Raw genomic sequence first — 24,408 nt, 5'->3', positions numbered from 1 at the left:
AAGTGTCATTGTTTGCTAATTTCCTGATGTGCCCTCCGACTTGTTTACGCGGAATCACATCCTGCCTCCCCCCGGCACAACTTTCCTCGCCGCCCGGCGGCCGAAGCCCCCCCTCGGGAGGGGGCCGGGGGGTCCCGGGAGCCCCGGACCCCCGGGAGTTGGCTGCGCGGCCCGGGCAACGGGCAAGGGGCCGGGGGCTGTTTACGCGGCGCCAAGTCCTCGCTCCGCCGTCCGCACGCCCCCCGCCCGGCCCGGCCCGGCCCGGCCCGCCGCTTACCTCGGCTCACCAGTTTGAAGCTCTGGGATTTCCTGCTCCGCTTCCTCTCCGAGAACTCCATGGTGCGGCGGGCAGGCGGGCGGGCAGGGTAGGGGCTGCGGCCGGGAGCGGCCGGCCGGCCGGGCGGAGGGACGGAGGGAGCGGCAGCCGAGGCGGCGGCGGCGGCGCTAGCTCTTGTCACCCGGCAGCGGGAGCGCGGGGACCTAGGTCCTTCTCTTGGATCCGCAGGGGGGAGGCACAGGCAAGGGAAAAACCACTCGAGCCCGCCGGGGGCTGCGGCCGGCGGGGCCCGGCGGGAGGCGCTCTCCCGGGAGAAGTTGCCCCCTCCTGACCGCCGCTCAGCGCGACCCCCGACCCCGGCTCATCCCCGCTGCCGGGCGAGACGCCGCCGGAGCCGAACTTTCCGTTGGGGAGCGAGTAGTTGGGGGCGGGGAGGGCGGGGAGGGCGGGCCGGGGCTGCCGGCGCCCTGGGCGCTCGCCGCGGGCCGGCCTGGGCGCAGCTCCGAACGCGGCGGCGGCGGCGGCGAGCGCGGCCCCGGGGACGCGGCGGGCGGGTCGAGGGCGGCGGCGACGGCGGCGGGGTGCCAGCCGGGTCGGGGCGCTGACCGCCCCCGCGGGAGGAGGGGCGCCGGGAGGAGGCGGCGCTGCCGGGACCCCGGGGCCACCTGCTGGCGGAGCGCGGCTGCCGCCATCCCCGGGGACCCGGGCCGCCGCCACCCACCGGCCTGGCCTCGAGGAGGAGCCGGAGGCCGCGGCGCGGCGCTTTCGGCCCGGCCGGCCGGCCCTCTTGTCCCCCCAGGACCCAGGGCCCTGCCCGGCGCGGGGTCCGGACGCCGGCGCCGCGGGGGTCAGCGAGTCGGGGCGCGCCTGCCCGGGGGGCCCGGCTCCGGGCCCCGAGCTCGCCTGCGTCTCCTCGCCGCTCCCCGGGGCCGATCTCGTTCTCAACAGCCCTGGGTGTCGGGGACCCTCCTGGCCAGCCCACTCCTCGCCTTGGGATTCCGGGTGTGCGAGGGCCAGACTCACTGGTTTCAGGCAAGTTTTAGGGGAAAAAAAAAATCAACCGAAACCCAAAAACTTACCCATCTGCGCTCTGCAAGGAAAAGAGATTTTAGAATTGACTGATGAGCCGAGTATGGAAAAGAGTGAGCTTCAGTTCTTTATCCCAATACGAGGAGGGTTGTAGGAAGATCGGGAGTTATGTTCAAGGAGAGAACTTGAAATGGGGGCTTTGGGGAGGGTGGAAGGGGTGAGCGGTGCGACGTCAGGGGGTGCCCGAGCGCTCTGCTGACTCTTAGGGAAGAAATGGCCAAGGCAGGTGCAGAGAGGTCTGCCTTTTGGTGTGACAATGCCAGAATAATTGGAGGAAACCGAAAGCTTGTATTAGTTTTATACAATATTCTTTTCTAGGAAGCTAAGAGCACACCATTGCTTTCTCACAACAACTTTATTGTGGGAATGGAAGAGAATTCTATACCACCTGGGACTGGCGGGACAGAAATGTGATCTGACAAGCTTAAAAGTACCGCCACCAAACTGATCATCTCTAGACCAGAACACAAAGAGAGTAAAGAGATGGACAACCCATCCAGCACTGTGACAAGTTCAGGTGGCCTCAAAAGAGTAGAGAGGAATAAGGGGAAAGGGTATGTTGATAAGTGTGGTAACAGGTTCCACTGCGAGTCTCGTTCAAGTGAGGAGACAGCAAGCTGAGTAAACATATACACACCAGGAAATTAAATCAAGGAACAAGGTAACCTGGCAACGAGTGGAAGCAGAGCCTGGTATGCCTTCTGAGGTCTTATGTTAGGTGGCCTGCATGTGGCAAGTGGGGAGGCTGGTTATACGTGGCTTGGAGGTGAGAAAGAGGACCATTCACTGAGTTCGCTAAAGCAAACCCTTAAACAAGAGGTTCTTTACTTTTTTGGTCACTGTCTCCTTGGAGATTATGTTCAGAGCTCAGGGCCTTTTCCAAGAAAATATGTGCAGGACAAAATTTTGTATAGATTTTTTGGAGTTCTAAAAGGTGGCAGAAGGGATTAACGTGATAACAAGGGTTGATCAACTACCCTATCTGGTTCTCTACCATTTTTTTCCCCTCTTTCTTTAAAACCAAACACGTAAAGATGTTTTGAAGATTTCTAAAGAAACAAAGCATATGAGGCTGCTCCCTGGGCTGGGACCCTTTCTTTCTTTTTTTGTAATGCCTTTAAAAATGTTATTCCAGGAATTCCCTGGTGGCACAGTGGTTAATAATCCACCTGCCAAGGCAGGGGACACGGGTTCGAGCCCTGGTCCGGGAAGATCCCACATGCCGTGGAGCAACTAAGCCCGTGCGCCACAGCTACTGAGCCTGCGCTCTAGAGCCCGCGAGCCACAACTACTGAGCCCGCGCACTACAACTACTGAAGCCCGCGTGTCTAGAGCCCGTGCTCTGCAGCAAGAGAAGCCACCACAATGAGAAGCCCACGCACCGCAACGAGGAGTAGCCCCCGCTCACTGCAACTAGAGAAAGCCCATGCACAGCAACAAAGACCCAACACAGCCAAAGATAAACAAATAAAATAAGTAAACACAAACAAACAAAAATGTTATTCCAGAAGCCACAGGATGAGCACTGTACTGATTTAGGAACATTTAGGATCGTTCATGCCTTGGAGCATACAATGAGATTTTTATTATGCTTAAGCTATGATAAAATCATTGAAGGTGACATACCAGGAAGCACATCCCTAGGGGGATATTACCAACTTAGCATTTTCAGTTCAAGTGGGAATATGAATTCCATTTGCTTAAGAAAATAATTTTGATACAGTTAAGAAAAAATGTTTCATTGTGATAATGTTTTAAAATAATGATCATTCTCCTTGACCTTTTTTCCTGGCTCAAAAAAAATGTCCTGTGAGCGAGTTGGTCTCCAGAGGCCATAGGTCAGGCCTGTCCTATTAACACTGAGAAAATCAACAAATACTTGTTTATTCTCCACCATGCCTTTTTTTTTTTTTTTTTTGTGGTACGCGGGCGTCTCACTGCTGTGGCCTCTCCCGCTGCGGAGCACAGGCTCCAGACACGCAGGCTCAGCAGCCATGGCTCACGGGCCCAGCCGCTCCGCGGCATGTGGGATCCTCCCGGACCGGGGCATGAACCCGCGTCCCCTGCATCGGCAAGCGGACTCCCAACCACTGCACCACCAGGGAAGCCCCTCCACCATGCCTTTATATAACAAAAAGGTATATATTCATAATTAGCATTAAATAGAGGTTAATTATGACGTTTAACTAGAAAGAGATTTCTTCAAGTGGTAGGTAATAGCTGCTTGGGCTGCCATAACAAAATACAATAGATGGGGTGGTTTCAAAAATTGAAATTTACTTTCTCATAGTTCTGAAGACTAGAAGTCCCAGATCAAGGTTCTGGCAGAGTCAGTTCCTAGTGAGGGCTCTCTTCCTGGCATGGAGATGGCCGCCTTCTTGCAGTGACCTCACACGGTGGAGAGAAAGACAGCTCTCATCTCTTCCTTTCCTTATAAGAACATTAATCCCATCATCGGTGCCCCACCCTCATGACCTCATCTAAATCTAATTACCTCCCAAAGGCCCCACCTCTCAATACCATCACATTTGGGGGCTAGGGCTTCAACATAAGAGTTCGGGGACAGGGGACACGGTTCAATTTGTAGCAGTATTGTTTTTGGTTAATTGAATATACTTTTTGTGTTGGGGTGCTCTGGATAGTCCTGTAGGAGATGTACTAAGGTGACATCTCTGTTTCAATAGTTCAAGTTTCCCCAAAGGTTTTAGGACCGCGGGTTTACATATTATTTTTTTTTAATTTTTTTTTTTATTATTAATTAATTTATTTATTTTTGCTGTGTTGTGTCTTCGTTTCTGTGCGAGGGCTTTCTCCAGTTGTGGCAAGCGGGGGCCACTCTTCATCACGGCACACGGGCCTCTCACCATGGCGGCCTCTCTTGTTGCAGAGCACAGGCTCCAGACGCGCAGGCTCAGTAGCCGTGGCTCACGGGCCTAGTTGCTCCATGGCATGTGGGATCCCCCCAGACCAGGGCTCGAACCCGTGTCCCCTGCATTAGCAGGCAGATTCTCAACCACTGCGCCACCAGGGAAGCCCAGGTTTACATATTATTAAAGCTCAGGGAAAACTGGTCAAATATTCCATGACTTCAGGTAGGCCAAATATCTTATCATATGACCATTCTAAAACTCAGTTGATTATAAAGATTAAATGTAGGTTTTAATCTCTGACATGAGACAGGTAATTTGGCCAGAGAACATTTAAGCAATCTTAACCCTAATTTTTAAAATTCCATTTCTGAAAACTCTGTCCTGAGAGGAATAGCATTATGAAGATCTCCATCTTCATTTACAGCCCTGCTGTCCGATAGCAGTATAATGCAAGCCATAAATGGAATTTAAAGTTTTGTAGTAGCCACATTTTTAAAAAGTAAAACTAAACAGGTTAAATTTATTTGAATAATATATCTTATTTAACCCAATATATTAGACATACTATCATTTTGACATGTAATCAATATAAAAATATCAATGAGATAGTTTACATTCTTTTTCTGTGTACACTGTCTTGAAAATGGTGTGTATTTTACACTTAGAGGACAGACCAATTCAGATTAGCCAAATTCAAGTATTTAATAGCTACATACGGCCAGTGCTACCACATTAGGCGGCTCAGATTTAGAGGAATTATATGATTTCAACCATGCTGTGTACATAGATATGACTACACCTGGTTATTGTTTAACCCTCAAAAAGAAGCAGATAAGCAGGATGGCATTAGGGCTTGAGGCTGTTTATAAATCTTTGATTGGAGTCTCTGGAATTGAAAATCCTGTCAGTAGATTCTGAATCCTTCAGGAAGATTTAATAAGTATTAACTTTTCATTTTATGATGATCGCCCTTCAGAAGGGTCATAGAGAGAATAAGAGGTGGCCCTCCTGGAGCCTCAGTTTATCAATTTGTTGCTGGCATAACTCAAGTTTCCACTTTCATTTACTTTATGGGTTTAGCGACTGTAACTTAAAAGACAGGAGGTAGTATCTGTAAGAGATTACTTAAGTGAAAATGAGATCTTGGAATGTGTCACCCAAAATGTTGCCTTATATTTATGTGAGGCTTCTCTTATAGGAACTCAAGAATACTTACACATTATCTAATGCTCTTAATTGCTATAGGAGGTTGGTAGATATTAATATTCCAATTTTGCAAATGAGGAAAATCAGTTTTCATAAGACCATTTTTTAGTGAAACCCAAATGCCATACCGGTTTCCTGACTCTTAAATATGATACGTTAACCTTACTACCTTTCTGCCATTTCTTTAAGATAAAGATTTAATGTTCTTTTTTTATTAAGATCTAACTTATATACAGTAAAGAACATGCCTCTTAAGTGTACATCTCAATCAATTTCTTTTGCTTCCGTCTACATCCGTATGACCGCCCTCCCTCCAGGTTAAGATCTAGAACACTTCCAGCACACCAGTCAGCTCCCCTGTGGGAGCTGCTCCCCTCCCAGCAGATAACCCTTACAAGGACGCCGCAAGTCTAACCTCTACCACTATAGCTTGGTTTCACGTGTTCTTGAACTTCATAAAAATGGCATCGTACAGTGTGTACCATTTTGTGTCAGGCTTCTTTTGTTCAACATTAGGTCTGCGAGGTTCACTTCTGTTGTTGGGTACAGTAGGAGTTCATTCTTTTTCTTTGCTCTATATTAGTTCATTATATAAACATATCGCAAACTGTTATCCATTCTACTCTTGATGGATATTCTTATACATTTCAGTTTGTGTCTTTTGGTGGACATAAGCACATGTTATCTTGTGTATATGTTCATGAGTGGAATTTCTGAATTTTAGTGTATATATATATATGTATGTATATGTTTGGCTTTAGTAGGTACTATAAAATAGTTTTCCTAAGTAGTTGTACCAATTTGCACTCTCCCAGCAGTGTATAAGAGTGCTAGCTGTCCCTTATCTTCACCAACACTTGGTGTTATCAGGGTGTAGTGGTATACCATTGTCTCATTGGGATTTTTGTGTGTGTGTGTGGTACGCGGGCCTCTCACTGTTGTGGCCTCTCCGGTTGCGGAGCACAGGCTCTGGATGCGCAGGCTCATCGGCCACAGCTCACAGGCCCAGCCGCTCCGCGGCATGTGGGATCTTCCCGGACCGGGGTACGAACCCGCGTCCCCACATCGGCAGGCGGATTCTCAACCACTGCACCACCAGGGAAGCCCTCTCATTGGGATTTTAACTTGCAGTGACATTAAGCACATTTTCATGTGCTTGTCGGTCATTTGGACATCCTCTTCTGTGATGGGCCTGTTCAAGACTTTTGGCCGTTTAAAACTTTTTGAGTTGTTGGTCTTTTTCATTAATTTGAAGGAGTGCTTTCTATATTCTGGATGTAAATCCTTTGTAGAATATTTATATTACAAATGTCTTCTAATCTGTAGCTTGTATTTTCATTCTGAATGTTCTTAACATTCTGAATTTAATGAAAGTGGGTTTACAGTTGACCCTTGAACAACTCAGGGGTTAGGGGCACTGACTCTCGGCACAGTCAGAAATCTGAATGTAACTTATAGTCCGCTTTCTGTATATGCAGTTCCTCCTTATCTGTGGTTCCTCTACATCTGAGGTTCTGCAACCGAGGATTTAACCAACTGCGGGTCATGCAGTACTGTAACACTTACTACTGGAAAAAATCCAAGTACAGTATAAGTGGAGCCGTCCTGTTAAAATCAGTGTTGCTCAAGGATCAACCATATAGATCTTTTTATATCACATAAAGAAATTATTTTCTAGGGAATTCCCCGGTGGTCCAGTGGTAAGGACTCCGTACTTTCACTGCTGAGGGTGGGGGTTCGATCCCAGGTTGGGGAACTAAGATCCTGCAAGCTGCGTGGCACGGCCAAAAAAAAACAAAAACAAAAAGAAATTATTTTCTGTATGCATGCTTTTCTTTTAAACTTGAATTTGTCAATATATTAGTTTCCTGAGGCTGCTGTAACACATTACCACAAACTTGGTGGCTTACAATTGTGGTAATTTGTTCTCTCACAGTTCTGGGGGCCAGAAGTCAGAAATCCATCCCACTGGGCCGAAATTCAGGTAGCAGCAGGGCTGTGCTCCCTCCGGAGGCTCTGGAGGGGAACTTTTCTTGGCCTCTTTCTGGGCCTTGTCTCCCTAGCTTCTGGAGGCTGCAGGCATTCCTTCACTTGTGGCCGCATCCCTGCAGTCGCTGCCTCTGTCTTCATGACACCTTCTCTGTGTGTGTAAAGTCCCACTCTGCCTGTCTCTCTCTTTTTTTAAAAAAATTTATTTATTATTTTATTTTTGGCTGTGTTGGGTCTTCGTTGCTGCACGTGGGCTTTCTCTAGTTGTGGCGATCGGGGGGCTACTCTTCATCGTGGTGCATGGGCTTCTCATTGCAGTGGCTTCTCTTGTTGCAGAGCACGGGTTCTAGGCATGTGGGCTTCAGTAGTTGCAGTACGCGGGCTCAGTAGTTGTGGCTCACGGGCTCTAGAGCGCAGGCTCAGTAGCCGTGGCACACGGGCTTAGTTGTTCCACGGCATGTGGGATCTTCCCGGACCAGGGCTCGAACCCATGTCCCCTGCATTGGCAGGCGGATTCCCAGCCACTGTGCCACCAGGGAAGCCCTCTGCCTGTCTCTTATAAGGACTCTTATGATGGCATTTAGAGCCGCCCTGATTCTCCAGGATAATCTCTGTGCCTCAGGATCCTCAACTTAACCACATCTGCAAAGACCCTTTTTCCATATAAGGTCATACGCACAGGCTCCAAGAATTAGGACGTGGGTCTTTTTGGTCTCCTTGTCAGATTGACTCCAGAGCAACTACACTTCAAGACAAGATGGTGGTATTATAGACAAAGTTCTAGCTGGGAGTTGGGAGACCTTAGTACAACTACCCATGTACATTTTTAATGTCTCCAGGCCTCAGTTTCTATATCTACAGGAATAATAACACTGGCTTATTCCCTCTACAAAGTCATTTGGGTAAAATCCTGCATGTGAAAGTGATTTGAAATGTTAAAATCTATGGTCATGGTTTTAGTCGGTGCCATACTTGAGGAGGTGCAATTGAGTACCTTACTTCTGTATCACAATCCTCATCTTTGCCATTGAATGAAATTCCTAGGTAAGCAAATTCTTCCTGTGGTATTAGTGGTGCCCAGGCCATAGGGGAAGCTAACCTGGATTTTCTCCCAAACGTTTGAGCCAACATAGCATTGAAGTTTGGAGTGTGTCCTCTGGTATCAGACCTCCTGGCTTTGAAGTCCAGCTTGATTGCTTCCTAGTGGCACCATCTTGGCCAGTTCGGGGTGTAATATAATACAGCATCCTCCCAGCACTATATCGGGACAATTTAATGTGAAGTACTCCTAACCAGTAGAAGGAGCTTAGCTTCTAAACGGGGTAAAAAGCATCCAAGGGGTACAGAGGTTGCAGCCATTGCCTCTTGGCTGAAGGAGAGGGGACAATAAAGGGACTTAGGATGAAGGGAGGGGCCCACTCCCACCTCCATCCCCCTAACCCACCCCCAACCCCAAGGCTGGGAGTCACTCGCCTTTCGAGAAGCTGTGGCTACCTCGTGAACATGTAGCCTGCTAGTGGGGAGAGGCGTTCCCGAAGGTGGGACCAGAGCTGGTCTGCAGAAACAGCTCCCAGTGAGGACACTGTGGCCCGAAGTGCAGCTGGACTCCTCCAAGCTAGCCACCGGGCTCCCACCTGAATACCTGCCACGGAGGGTCTTCCTGTGGCTGTGGCCTTGCAGTGTCTCTCTGGCGCCCTCTGTTGACAGCCTCACCTTCCGCCAGCCTCCCGCTCACAGAAGGGTGGGTTTGGAGCTGAGAGACAATACATCGATAACTGGCAATTACTTATTGATACTAATCCTCTTAGAATGCCTTATGGTAAGAACTGGAAACTGGGGTAAGAACTATACCCCCCCCACAGAATTATTGTAAAAAGTAAATGAATTAAAGCATGTAAGTGCTCACGGGGACTTCCCTAGTGGTCCAGTGGGTAAGACTCTGTGCTCCCAAAGCAGGGGGCCTGGGTTTGATCCCTGGTCGGGGAACTAGATCCCGCATGCATGCCGCAACTAAGAGTCCACATGCTGCAACTAAGAATCCACATGCCGCAACTAAGAAAATCCCGCATGCCACAGTGAAGATCCTGCATGCCGCAACTAAGACCCAGTGCCGCCAGAAAAAAAAGCGTGTAAGCACTCAGATAGGGGGCTAACACAGTGTAGGTCAGCTGTTCCAACTGGCTCTTATTTGTTACCTCATCCCAGGCCCATGTCATGAGCTGATATCAAGAGAAAAATGGGACACTGCCTCTGCCTTCATGAGCGTCATCTTTAGGACCTTAATTAGATGGTCAGATGTTAGATGCTTCCCAGTTATATTTTGAGGACTAATACTATCTCAAAGCCTACCTTTAGGAAATTAAAGAACTTTTTCCCATTCTATATTGGTTTGCGGGGGAGGGGGGTTAGCTCTTTTTAGCAGAGAAGTACGCATTGTATCTTTCTATTTGATTCCTTAACTAGAGAAATCAGTGCCAAATAAATGAGTTTGTTCAACCAATATTTATTAACTTCTACTATGTGTCAGGCAGTGTCTGGGCCCCAGGGACACAGAAGTGAACAAGACAAAAGAAAACAAAATTTGTGTCCTCATGGAGCTTAAATTCTAGGTGGAGCTGGGGGAGAGAGGCAATAAAACATATGGCATAAGTGATAAATACTATGAAGAGTAATAAAACTGGGAACAAGAATGAACTTGATCCTCTTTCTCAAGTCTCACTACCTAAAAAGTGTGTGTGTGTGTGTTTTGGTGCCAGTTCCATGTATATCCTGTGATTCTGTATCAGTTGTGGAAACCAGAAACCCCAGGATCCCAGGAGAGCCTGTGCTGAGAATATTTTCATTTCCACCTAGAGATTTCGGTTAAATTTGAGTTAGGTTCTCATTTTTAAATCTTCCCTTCATATTATAAACATGTTCGCTTCTTCAGTCAACTCAGACTCATTGTACCAAGTTGCACAAATACTCAGAGGGCCGTAAAGTCCTCTCCTGATGGGCAATAGCTAATTCTTCCTCTTTTAAATATTCATGGGAATGGCCGGTCTCCATCCTATGAAATAAAAGTAGATTTAGACTAATTTTCCATTCAATTCCCCCATTCCAAAGACCTCAGAAACAGGTCTGAAAATTATAGGAACCACAAATTTGAAAAGTGTTAGTTTGATATGTCTGAAATTAATGCTTTAATTTATTCACAGAATGTCTTCACACATCGCTGTTCTCTGTAATTTATACCATATACTGTCTACTCAAGTTAATGTGTGAAGCATGGTTAAGTTATGCCTAAAAGGGAATATGAAAACTATCTACAATATGGTGACGGGGAAAGGGTCTAAGTGGGAGTAACGGGGCAAAATTGAAACGAGACAAATTGAAATAGAAATCTCAGAATAACTGTCAGGTATCAAAGATGTGCCTAACTGGAATAAGTTCTTCAGAAGAAGACTTTGAAACATTTAGAGCAAGTCTACTAGAAATGGATTAGACAAAGTTCTAGAAAATATTTCTATAAAGAACACCTAATTGTATATGGGACCCAATAACGTGGGCTATGTAATCTAATGAGCTTTTGTGTGTTTCACATCTTCAGTTTTCAGTCTTTAGTTAATCATGTCAAAGAAGGTTTGGGATAAAGATCAAATGAACAAATTCTATAGAAAGAGAGGCGTATTCTGTTAATACGATTTCTTATGTTCTTTTCCCCAATATATGTAACGTGCTGACAGGACTTTCATTTATTTTCGGTTGGCTAATTTAATGCTGGTCAAAGTTTGGTAAAGCCACAGCCATACCTCCGGAGTCTGCAGTCTGTTCTCCACTCCCCTGGCAGAGTGCTTTGGTCTTTTTCTGAAGGAGTCTGGGTGAGAACTGTGAAGGCAGAATGGTCTCTGTGATTCAGTCTTGTTTGATTTTGGAGATTAATAATACAATGCTAATTACTGTTCGTAAATGTTAGCAATTTGGAGATTACACTCATTAATTCACTGAAACCCCTATCTATGCGCAAAGCACTTGCTTCTAGGTTTTAGGCCCCTAGGAAATACAGATCTGAGAGACTTCTCCTGCCTTCTGTGAGTTTACAGTTTGGTGAGCTGCTAAAATGAGAAAGAGCTGCTGTTTTTACAGGGCCGTCACTTCTAAAACGCTGAATGAAACATAGGAAATGGAATTCAGGTGGTGAGTGATTGGGGGTGGGGAGAGAGGAAGTGCCGGAGGAGGCCTCCAGATTGGCGAGTATGGGTTCATTTCCCTCTGTGATGCTTAATGGACTTGTTTTAGGCTTCTCCAGAGAAACAGAACCAATAGAAGAGCTATAGATATATAGATACAGATATACATATGCATATAGAATACATACACATACTGTGAAAATTGATGAAGGGAACTTCACTGAAATGGAGTTGGGAAGCAGAACAGTGATCACACACATACCGCTTGAGGTCAATATAGATGCCAATAGTCAGAGACCTACTTTGTATCTCCAGCACGAAGTGACACTACTTTAATACGGCCAGTAGGAGGAAGAAAAATTTTCTGTCTGGCAACAGCTCAGCCAATCAGAGACTGTTACAACTCAGCCAATGAAAAGCCACTATACTTCCAACTCCCAGTTTCCTCCAATGGACTCTTAGCTTGTAATAGCCCCGCCCAACTCTCCCTTCTCCTCTATAAAAAGTTTCCTCTCCTTTGTTTTACCAGACTTGCAGGTGGTTCGCCATAGTTGTGTACCCTGAGTGGCAATTCTTTGCTGCTCCAGTATAAACCCATTTTCCTGGTAAAATAATTGGCTGCTTTATTGTTTTAGGTTAACAGTAGACATACAGATAAAGAGATTTATGTGAGGAATTGGCACGTGTGATTACGAAGGCTGAGAAGTCCCATGAAATGCATCTGCAAGCTGGAGACCCAGGAAAATTGGTGGTGTAATTCCAGTCTGAGTCTGAGGGCCTGAGAGCCAAAGGAACTGATGGTGCAAATCCCAGTCCAAGGTCAGGAGAAGGTCAGTGTCCCGTCTCAAGCAGGCAGGCAGGAAGCAAAAGGGGCAAATTTCTCCTTCCTCTGCCTTTTTCTATTCAAGGTTCTATTGAAGCCCTTAATGGATTGGATGATGCCCACCCACATTGGGGAGGGGGATCTACTTTACTGAGTCCACTGATTCAACTGCTAATCTCATCCAGAAACACTCCCACAGATATACCCAGAAATAACGTTCAATCTGGGGACCCGATGGCCTAGTCAAGTTGACACATAAAATTAACCATCATGACTCTGAAGTCGTATTTCAGCAGAATAGCATCCTTTCAAACGGAGCGCTGAACGTGCGAAGTCGTTTTTGGACTTCTTCGGAGGAGACATAAACAGCACTGTCATCTGTTACTGCCTGTGCCTTCACTCTGAAGCCTCTTCCTATTTCCCTGATCTGTTCTCAGGGAAGCTCTGCTTTTGCTCGGGCTGAATCATCATTGACTCAAACTCACCTGGGAGCCCCCATCCTCTTCAGGCAACAGGGGATAGTTGTGCGTGCAGGAAGCTGCTTCGCACTCATTACTTTCCATAGCTACTGCTGCCCTTAAACTTGTACGGGCTCTGTTCCATCCTTGCTGGGGGACCAAACGGGCTCATTTGTGAAATCCTTTGTAGTTAAAACTTTTTTTTTTTTTTTTTTTTTGCGGGACACGGGCCTCTTACTGTTGGGGCCTCTCCCGTTGCGGAGCACAGGCTCCGGACGCGCAGGCTCAGCGGCCATGGCTCACGGGCCCAGCCGCTCCGCGGCATGTGGGATCCTCCCGGACCGGGGCACGAACCCGTGTCCCCTGCATCGGCAGGCAGACTCTCAACCGCTGCGCCACGAGGGAAGCCCTAATTTGATTATTAGTAATCAATAATCTGTATAGATACACCTATACAATTCTAATAATTTTTACTAATTTAACTGAAATAGTGTATAACGATGTAAAAATATATTCCATATGTGCTTCTAAAATAATGATTTAGCCCTATGAAGTGAGACTGCAATAGTTTCCTTTTCTGAAGAATTAGGGTGAAATGTCTTTTTTTTTCTTCTTTTATGAGAATGATCAGGATTGAAGATAAGAAAGTGCGAATTAGCCGGATTAGCCTGTATTTATCACTCCAGATTTTCCCTTTTCTACTCAATTGTATTAGTGTTTTTCAAGGAAAAAAAAATCATGGGTTTTTTGAACACTTTGGCTGATGACTACCCTCACCCCTCTTTAAGTTTTCCAGGTCAGTATAGTTATATTTCATTGTAGTATCTTTGATCTGCATCATCTGTCAGTTTGGCAATGTAGAGTTCCTTCCGATTCTTAAACATTCCTATAAGCTCTTTGCTTTGTAATTCCCAGCTCCCTTTCCTGGAACTGAGAAGAGACTTTGAGCTCATCTGTGCTTGCTGACAAGTACATTTTCATGTGGCTACCACACCATATATTCTAAGGACAAGCTGACTTGGTCTCTGTCTGTAGGACACCAGTAAAACATTTCCAGCTACGTAAGCATCTTAATGCTGCAGACTCCCTCTGTCTGATCGTGACGTTTTCAGAGACTGCTTTTTTGATATTTTGATGTTTCAGGTATATTTTCATGTGGGCAACTCAGGAGGCAGTATATACCTAGGAATTCCCACTTTTATCCTAAGGTTTTCACTCTTGGTTGATTATCATAAATTAGGGTTACCAGATCTAGGTAGCAGCAAACAAACAGAAGCACCCAGTTAAATTTGAATTTCACATAAAGAATGAATAATTTCTTAGTATGTCCCCAATATTGACGGGATATACTTATAGTTTATTTTTAAAATCATTCATTCTTTACGTGAAATTCAAATTTTACTGGGTGGCCTATATTTTATCTGGCAACCCTGTCATTAACAGGAATTTCTGTTCCGGCAGCTTCCCTACCCTTCAAGCTCCAGCACTTCACCCAGGGTTCAGAGGCCAGAGAGAAGGGGAGGGGATGGGGATGTAGGAGGGTTCTTGGCACTTCCTGGCACTTTAAACGCCACCTTAGGCCTAGAAAAGTGGTGCTCAGGTATCCGGAAAAGAAAGAGGCCTTCAGGAATGAGGTAGCCCCAGAGGTGAGAAACCTCCTCGTAGGACTGCTTTACCCAGCCATTGAAATCAATACCAATTTAATCAGCTTCCAGCAGGGCTGCAGCAATATTTATCAGTGAGTATGTTCCCTGAATTGTTCACCTGGGCGCTATAGCCAGGCCATGTTGTACCTGATGATGTCCTAACAGTATATCTGGTTAAGGTTGCCCATCATGCTGTGTAGTGAAACGTAATTCTGCCTGTAAGTTGTTGGTATGACAAGAGAAAAAAATACTTGAGGATTCACAGCCTCTCCTGCTTCTCACCTTGGCAAGGAGAATCCTGTCTTCACTGGCACTGTGTCTCTGGTCCCAGGTTGCCCTGCACCGGGTTAATGGGAGAGGGAGGGAATTAAATGCAGCTGAGGACAGTTCCATGGCTCTCAGAAAGTGACAAAAGGAGAAAGGAACAGGCTCAGAAGATGAGAGCGGTAAGGCAGAAAAGGAAGAAGGCGGTATGTGTGTGTGGAAGGGGGGATATGAGACAGAGGGGGAGAGGGGAGTTTGGAGGGGAAATGTAGAGAAAGAAGGGAGTCTGGAGGCACTGTTTCTGTGAAGATTTCAGAGAGGAGAAAGAAAGATTTTCAAGAAGTTTTGCTGGGGTTGGTAAGATCTGTCCCCCTTTTGGCATTTTCTGAGACACTGTGGTTAATATTTATATTTATCTAATGACCTTTTGCTGTCACAGTGATGTTTCCTTGGGATGTGAATTATCCTCGGGTACACCTACATACAACCTAGCTTATGCTATTCATACAAAGTGAAGAGGGGGAAAAGCAGGGCAGTAAGCATCCACCGAATTCTGATCAAACAAATGTTGGGCAGCAAAACTGTAAAATTTGTGCCTCGTTTATTCCATCTTTATAAGGTTCCCTGGGAGCACTAAAACAGTTATTCTCAACAGGAACATTAAAAAATAAATTGACATCATCTTTTCATGTCTTCATGACACTGTGGATTTCCTCTTTACCTCCTTTCCTCCCTTTCCCCTCATATAGATAAATATATGTGTGACATGATGTGTGACCATGAGATAAACATATTTTTTGTCATGCAAAGTAGAACTTACACTCCAAATTAATGGAATTTTTTCCCCGAAGTTGTCGACATGGATGTTGAAATCTTTGCATTTATGCATCATTGCATTGCATTGCATTTGAACATTGCCTTGTTCAAAAACACTGGGATCTCTGTTTTGGAATTACCTTCAGAGTTTACGTCAAATTATTTTGATTGTTCTCAGTAATGGAAAATCTTCATCCTTAAAGATGCATTTGACTTTTGGAAACAGCCAAAGACAATTTGGAACATACTGTGATGGGTAAAGTATGTAATCATGACAGGTAACACTTTTGGATAAAAACAAAGTAACAACATTAATGACACTTTTTGTATAGCTCCTCAACTGAAAATAATTATAAAAATAAGTCATTCTAAATTATTTTTGAGCAATGGATTGAGTTAAATGAAAGTATAGTCCCCCACAAAACTATTTTAAAATAACCGTTTGTTTGGAACTGTGTTTATTCATTTGTTTATTGACCCATTCATTCAAAATTCGTTCAATAAACATGCCTCGTGGACCTACCCAATCTTAGACATTGGTTTTGAGAATACTAAGATAAAAAAGAATTAGTTCTTGTTCTTAGAAACTTCTAATTACATTGGAAAATTGATATATAATTGCACAATTATAGTATACATATATGAAACCTTTGATGGGTTTTGGAATTAAGAATATTTCACATTTTTGCAAAGATGGGATTCCAGTTACTACGGCTGCGGAACAATTACCCCAAAACGTAGTGCCCTAAAGCAACAAAAATGTTTATTTTTCTCATATATCTGCATTTTGTGCAGGGCGTGGTGGCACCACCTTGTCTTTGTTCCATTCGGCCAACAGTTGGGGCACCTGAATGCCAAGGGCAGGCAACATCTGAAGGCATCACTCACTCACATATCTGGCAGTTGATGCTGGCTGGTGGTTGAGACCTTAGCTGGGGCTGTGGGCAAGAACACCCACAAGTGGTCTTACCATGTGGCTGGGCTTCCTCACGATATGGTGGCTGGCTTCCAAGGGAAGAATTCTGAGAGAGAGAATGGGCAGAAGGCATATCATCTCTCATGACTTTGCCTTGGAAGTCAGTGGGTGTCATTCACTGCTTTTACTCATCAAGTCCATATGAATATTACTCTCATTTTCAAGGAGAGAGAAAATAGACCTCACCTCTTGATGAGCAGTGAAAGTTCTAGAACTTGTGGGACGAGAAATGTTGCAGTAGCCAGTTTTGCAATGGGCCTCAGGTGCATATGCTACATGTTACATAAGAACACCAGTAGGGCCTGAGGCTTCACTCTAATGAAACTCATTAATATTTCTGCAACAAAATCAGTGAATATCCACACAAAGCAGAATCAATTGAGGTTATAAATACAAATAGTTCAGTTTTTGCCATGCAGTGAGTTACCAAAAAGTATTTTCATTTTCATAGATTTTTCTGGATTTCAGACTTCCCAGTAAGTGACTTTTGATCTGTAATCTAACTTGTGCTGATGGAGGCTATAGGTATTCATGACACACTGGGAAGAAAAGATTGCAGAAGGACTGCGGGGGAGGGTAGTGGTAAGAAATCTTCACAGAAGAGGTAGCTGTAGAAAGAATTAGCTGGGAAGGACCTTCCAGACCAAAGAACCCGTGCATGCAAAGGAATGGAAGTCTGAGAGAACATGGCGTGTCGGAAGAAAAGTAAAATTTTCAGAATAGCTGGAATATGTACATGAGAGCGTTAGGGGCCAAATCATGAAGAGTCTTGGATGCCATATTATAGAATTTGGACTTCATCTGGTAGAGACAATTGAGTCCAATTAAGGATTTTTTGTAATTTTTAATTTTATATTGGAGTGGAGTATAGCTGTTTAACAATGTTGTGATAGTTTCAGGTGCACAGCAAAGTGACTCAGCCATACACATACATGTATGCGTTCTCCCCCAGACTCCCCTCCCATCCAGGCTGCCACATGACATTGAGCAGAGCTCCCTGTGCTATACAGTAAGTCCTTGCTGGTTATCCTGATTAAGGATTTGGGGGTGGTGGTGGTTGGGGGGATTCCAGCTTTTTTATTTTTCCCCTTTACACAAAACAAAGTAGAAGAAATAATGCAGGATTAAAACTGCAAAAGTAGTTAATTGGTAGAGCACACATACACACAAAAATCCAGATAGGAAGACAAGCTTATTTACAATGAGGGAACACGTGTAAATTATGGTAGTTTGTATACGAAACATTAAAAAATAAAAGTCGAACATATGCTACATGGGTGCCACTGTTTACAGCAATATTGAAGGGGAGAAAACAGCACTTATTTAGGGACAAATACACCACAAGGCCCAGATTTTACAGCATCCGTGCAATAAATTCACAAAACTATATTACAGCTAGTTAATCAGTTTAAGAATTGTTCCCAAATAGGTCACATTTCCAGCCCTCAGAGGTTCATTCTTACAGATTTCAACCACTCCATCTATGGGGACAAAAAGCAGCCAGTGGGGCTTCCCTGGTGGCGCAGTGGTTGAGAGTCCGCCTGCCGATGCAGGGGACACGGGTTCGTGCCCCGGTCCGGGAAGATCCCACATGCCGCGGAGCAGCTGGGCCCGTGAGCCATGGCTACTGAGCCTGCGCGTCTGGAGCCTGTACTCCGCAACGGGAGAGGCCGCAGCAGTGAGAGGCCCGCATACAGCAAAAAAAAAAAAAAAAAAAAAAAAGCAGCCAGTGTTACCATAAAATGAGAATCTTGAGGCTTACCTTTAAAGGCTTATTCTGGTCTTGAAAAACTAGTAGGATTTTCTACTGAAATGAATCTTACTACACACAGGATGAGTTTTGTTCTTTATTGGCTGGTCTTGGAGTGAAGGCCATAGACAGGACTCTTAACTTATTATGTACTTTAGTTTCCGTTAGCTGAAAATCTGAAATGAAAAGTATGCTAAAAATCTTAAATACCATCTTGTGTAAGCCTGCTACTAAAAAGCCTTTAAGGATGTACTAAGTTCAAGTTTAAGTGCAAGGGAACAAGAGTTCTAAGCCTGTCAGATTCCCCATTTGGGAGGAAAGATCAGTGTTTCCAACAAATTGCTAAATTCTGCACAAGGGAGAAGCCAACACATACTAGGCCATGGAATTAGTTTCATTTTATTCCACGAGGATTCTTCTCCCCCGGTATCAAGAGAGAATGAGGAATGAATCTTAATTGGTCTCTTCATCAGAAGTGGTAAACTTGGTTTGTATATTCATGAAGCCAGACAGTTGTTTAAGCAGACTGTGGAAGCAGACAGTAGAACCAGCTTCCTGTAGTCACAGACCACTATCTTGTATCCAGCTAAAGCAAAGATCAACTTGAACAGTTATCCCAAGCCACTGTTAACTGTACTAAAGGATGAAGTTCACTACTATATTATTTTAAAAATAAGAGTTCAATGAACCCTGGGTGAGAAAAACCAAGGCAGGTGGTAATGATGTATGAGTTGTCCGTATAAGGCCAGCTGATGAGAACACACCCATGAAGACGCTGGACATAAAGCCTTACTCGGCAAGTCAGAATTTTTACTAACTAAACGCAGAATGAGGGACAGCAAAGAGCTACCACTGTAACGTTTTAGTATCCAGACAGCATAACAGACACTGTCCCCAAGGACAACGTATATGCCGTTAATCACACTGAATAAAGCAGGTGCATTGTTCATTTTTCTTTTCTTTTTGTTTGAGAAGCTTGTTTATCTCTCTTTTGGCCGTTCCAATGTACTTCGAAATGATTCCATGTTGGTTTAGTCCAGGAAGCAAGAGTAAGAAAGTCACTATCAGGTGGGTGAGAAGGAGGTTGTGGACTTGCTGTCCCACCCAAGCAACCACAGCAAGAGAAATGATCATGGTCATGAGGTACATTTTAGGCTTTTCTTCCTTTAGCGTAAAGAGGCGTTTCCACCAGCCCACAGCTCTGTGCTGTTTTTACTAGACTGCTGCAAATTTCATGGAATCTCTGCTGTGGCTCAGCGGTCTATTTATTGGAGCCAAAAATTCTAGGCGCTAGAATGGGAACAAGGTAGTCAGCCAAGCACAGAAACATAACAAAACAGGAAACACCTGACAGAACGGATGGATCTAGATAGTAGATAATCAGAAACTCCAAAGAAACCACACCCTTTATGGCAGGTGGAAACCAGACTCTTTCCCATCTGAGGACTTTATCTGCCATCAGCATCACTTCTCCCCATCCTTGCAGCTGTTCTTCCAGACTTGCAGTCCCCGCGGCCGGCAGGTTGGTGCTGCGATTATCTCTTTCCGCCATGGTTCCCGAGGTGCCCCCTCAGAGAGCGCAAGACACCCCCGAAACTGGCCTTCCTCAGAGCCACTCACGACAACCCTAGCGAGAGCAGGATTTTTAAAAATATTTATTTATTATTTGTTTTATTTATTTATTGAGGCTGCACCAGGTCTTAGTTGTGGCATGTGGACTTCTTAGTTGTGGCATGCGGGCCCTTAATTGTGGCATGCAGACTCTTAGTTGTGGCATGCATGCGGGATCTAGTTCCCTGACCAGGGATCGAACCCCCGCCACCTGCATTGGGAGCGCAGAGTCTTACCCACTGGTCCACCAGGGAAGTCCCTCGATTAAGGATTTTAAGCAGAAGAGGGGTGTGATCATATTTGCCCTGAGGAGTGATTATTTTGGTGACAGATAGTAGATCAAGGGAGATGAGAATGGAATTCACTTAGGAAGCTCCTCAGCGGGCAGCTGGAATTGATGATCGCCTGAAATAAGAGCAAGGATGAACTGTTGCATTTAGCTGCCATTTCTTTTTGTTCTATAGATCAGAGTAAATCGAGAAAAGCACAATGTGGAGATGGACATGAGATGTCAAACTGTCCCTTTTCTAATTCAATTTTTTGTCCAAGTACATACATCTTCTTGATGATGTGAAATAGCATAAGGCATAGAATAAAAACCAATGTACTCTGTACCACATCTCATTACCCCTGGTCTTGTTCCATCAAGGCTCCCATTTTCACTCCTGTAAATGGTTTCTTCTGGGATTTACCTCCATGATCGAAGTAATGTGTTACATCTGTTACAAGTAACAGGAAAAAGCAATTGAAAATGACTTAAATAATAACATTTATTCTCACGTAAAAGAAATTCAGATTGGACAAGCTTCACACAGATGCTGTCTGCCTGCATCTCAACTGGCTCCTCTCATGATCATAAGATCGAGGCTTTGGTTCCAAGAGTCACATGGAAAAAAAATCCAGTGGAAAACGAAGAGAGACTTCTTACTGTGAGTCTTTGTTTTCTTTAGTTTATCAACAAATAAATCTTTATCAGAAGCTCTCCAGCTCCCTTTGCCTCCCGCACCTTCGGCTGATTTGGTACACGTGCTGGATTACCCGTTGTTGACTTGGCCTTGTCACCACCCCTTCTAAGGTCTCCTTTGCTCTGAAGAGGAGAAGGCAGGAGCTACATTTGCTAGAATCCCCTTTAGCGTACGGTTCCAGACTAGAGCATGTGGACAGGAGGCACCCTTGAGTCAGAGTGATGGAGAGGCCATTACTCTCCATCTGTTTTAGCCAGAACTGTGAGCGGATGTGATACTCAGAGAAACTTCAAGGTGAGTTTCTGGGGTTTTTTTGTTTTTTGTTTTTTTTGTTTTTTTGCAGTACGCGGGCCTCTCACTGCTGTGGCCTCTCCCACCGCGGAGTACAGGCTCTGGACGCGCAGGCTCAGCGGCCATGGCTCACGGGCCCAGCCGCTCCGCGGCATGTGGGATCTTTTGGACTGGGGCACGAACCCGCGTCCCCTGCATCGGCAGGTGGACCCTCAACCACTGCGCCACCAGGGAAGCCCAAGGTGAGTTTTGAGAGCCGTCTGCTTGAGTGCTTCAGTTGAGAATGTCAGTTGTGATTTATCTGACCACTGCTTCCTTAGGCCTTTTTTCTGGGTAAACCACCAGTTCCCTATATTAGAACCCTTTATATCTAGCCTGCAAAGAGTAGCTTCTAGTTTCCTGACTGAGAGATGACCCTTCCTAAACATATCATTGAAGCAGGGGAAATGAACTGCAGCACTGACATAGACAAATCAGGATTTACCCCCAGAGATACATGGGAGGAGGATGGACATTTTAATAAAATTCCTGTTCTACTAACAAAGAAAACTGGGATGGGGAAGGGGGTGTGATTCCATCATGGAGCAAAATAGTAATACTGGGAAATTCGGCTCCTGGTAGTGGGGGATTAGCTTGGTTGGACTAACCTTCCCACAGATGACAATGATAAAATCTGGGTGAAAATATTAAAAATGAACTTTCTGGGGGCTTCCCTGGTGGCGCAGTGGTTGAGAGTCTGCCGGCCGATGCAGGGGACACGGGTTCGTGCCCCGGTCTGGGAAGATCCCACATGCCACGGAGCGGCTGGGCCCGTGAGCCATGGCCACTGAGCCTGCGCGTCCAGAGCCTGTGCTTCGCAACGGGAGAGGCCAGAGCAGTGAGAAGCCCGCGTACCGCAAAAAAAAAAAAAAAAAAAAAAAAAAAAGAACTCTCTGAAGACTGTCCAAATTCAAGAAAAAGGAGAAGAAATATAGAAGAAAAATAAATAGGTCCTCAGGGAGCTGTAGGACAATACCAAGCAGTCTAATCCATGTCACTAGAGTGCCAGCTAGAGTAAAGAGAGAGAAGAGGGAAGAAAAAATATTGAAAGAAATAATGGCTGAAAACCTCCAACTGTATTAGAAACACTAACTTATGGATCCAAGGAGATCAGTGAACCACAAGCAGAAGAAATACAAAGAAAACTACCCCAGACCCATGACACACTGCTGAAATCTGAAGAGAAAGGAGCCAGGAGAAAATAAAACCTATACATTACTTAAAGAGAAACAATAACGCAAATGATAGCAGACTTCTCATCTGAAACAGTGGAGGCCAGAAGAATGTGATGCACACCCAGATTCCCTCAGCGAAAAGCTTGTTGCCCCAGCTGCGAGGACTGCTGTTAGCAGACAGCCTTCAGTTGTCAGCCTCTTTCAGGCTTGGCCTCAGCTGTAGAGAGCTGCCTCGCTCAAGGTCATGGCCCTTCCTGGAATGCCTACAGCCAGTGACTGATCAATGCAGGAGTACAAAGAACTGACCATCTTGGCGCAATACAAGACAATCCAAAGAGCCATCCCTGCTCCAGATCTCCCCCAGAGGGTCAGCTGAGGCTGTTACAGGGCGTGCATCACAGCCCAACGTTTCCTTTCCGCTACTCTTGCTTCCTTCCCCTTTCCAAGCTTTTGATACCAAGGAAACTCCTTAGTAAACAAACTGCTGGATAAACTCCATTGCAGAGTCTATCTCCCAGGGAACCCAACCCTTGACAGCAATTGAATAATGTCCTTAAGTACTGAAATAAATAAAACTGTTAACCCAGAATTTTATGTGTAGCAAAGTTATCTTTCAAAAAAACGAAGGCAAATAAGGATATTTTCACATTGGGACTTCCCTGGCGATCCAGTGATTAAGACTCTGAACTCCTAATGCAGGGGGAGTGGGTTCGATCCCTGGTTGGGGAACTAAGATCCCATGTGCCACATGGTGCAGCCAAAAAAAAGGATATTTTCAGATAAAAGTTGAGACTATGTATCACCAGCGGACTTGTATATTTAGTATTTCTTATAGAAGTACTAAAGAGAATTTTTCTGGTGGAAGGGGAATGACACCAGATGGTAACTTGGATTCAGTGGATGCAATAAATAGCACAGGAAATGGTAAGTATTTGGGTAAATATAAGAGTATGTACATATTTTCTTTTGTTTTCTTAACTTCTTGAAAAGTCATATGACTGCATACTGCAAATTATAACTGTGTTGTCGGGTGTATAATGTAAGTAGATGTAATAAATATAAGAAAAATTTTACAAAGTTTGGGGGAGTAGTAAATAAAATTATAGTAAAAGAAGGTTGCTACATTTTATGTAAAGTTGTACAATATAAATCCTAAGTAGGGCCTCCCTGGTGGCGCAGTGGTTGAGAGTCCGCCTGCCGGTGCAGGGGATGCGGGTTCGTGCCCCGGTCTGGGAGGATCCCACATGCCGCGGAGCGGCTGGGCCCGTGAGCCATGGCCGCTGGGCCTGCGCGTCCGGAGCCTGTGCTCTGCAACGGGAGAGGCCACAGCAGTGGGAGGCCCGCGTACCGCAAAAAAAAAAAAAAAAATCCTAAGTAGATTGTGACAAGTTGAAGACGTATACTGAAATCTTTAGAGCAAGTACTAGAAATAATGTAAGCTATATAGCTAAAAAGCCATCAGAGAAATCAAAGTAGAATACTATAAAATGTTCAGATAACCCAAAAGAAGGCAGGAAAAGAGGTACAGAGGAACAGAGAATAAATACGACAAATAGAAAACAAATAGCAGAAAGTATATTCATGATAGTGGGTATTATGTTTCTTATGGTCAGAAAAGGGAGTTTACAAATATAACCAGTAGTTTACAAATGAACCAGTAGTATTGGAATTCATGTGAATCAATGGCTTTCAATATACATAAGTAAACACATAAATATAGATGTAATATGTGTATGTATATACATATATACCTGTATATATGTCCATGAATATATGTATATATGTGGATATATATATCCGTAGACACACGCACCCATATAATTTCTAGCTCTGATCACAGACAAGGCTCAAAAGCATCAACATCCTAATGGCAATGAGCACATATAAAGACCTAATCTTGACTTCTGAAAACCACTCTCAACCAAAAGATTCAAGGCTTTTTGAATACATGAATGATCTGAGGACTGGGGTAGGGAATGTACAAAATGAGCCTG

General features: G+C 44.9%; 1 protein-coding gene and 1 pseudogene across 5 annotated transcripts in view; both read right to left on the bottom strand.

The window, feature by feature from the left end:
* The window catches only part of BEND7 (BEN domain containing 7), a 78,558-nt gene extending 77,849 nt beyond the window's left edge, over positions 1-709 (bottom strand). For 3 of the 4 annotated variants that reach the window (XM_082619547.1, XM_082619548.1, XM_082619549.1), the window contains exon 1: positions 278-709. In XM_082619547.1, coding sequence (XP_082475673.1) covers positions 278-338 — 61 coding nt within the window. In that variant the 5' untranslated portion in view covers positions 339-709. The remainder of the gene's footprint in view (positions 1-277) is intronic. The other variant, XM_082619551.1, reaches the window with a different exon arrangement.
* A 17,911-nt stretch (positions 710-18,620) lies between these two features.
* On the bottom strand, positions 18,621-19,955 carry LOC309803259 (ADP-ribosylation factor-like protein 6-interacting protein 1; annotated as a pseudogene). The gene has a single exon. The product of its transcript is annotated as an ADP-ribosylation factor-like protein 6-interacting protein 1 (transcript).
* Positions 19,956-24,408: the final 4,453 nt, after the last annotated feature.

Source organism: Mesoplodon mirus, assembly GCF_964341445.2.
Source record: "Mesoplodon mirus genome assembly, chromosome: 4".
In the NCBI taxonomy this organism is placed as follows: domain Eukaryota; kingdom Metazoa; phylum Chordata; class Mammalia; order Artiodactyla; family Ziphiidae; genus Mesoplodon; species Mesoplodon mirus.
This window is presented reverse-complemented; position numbering and strand designations above follow the sequence as displayed.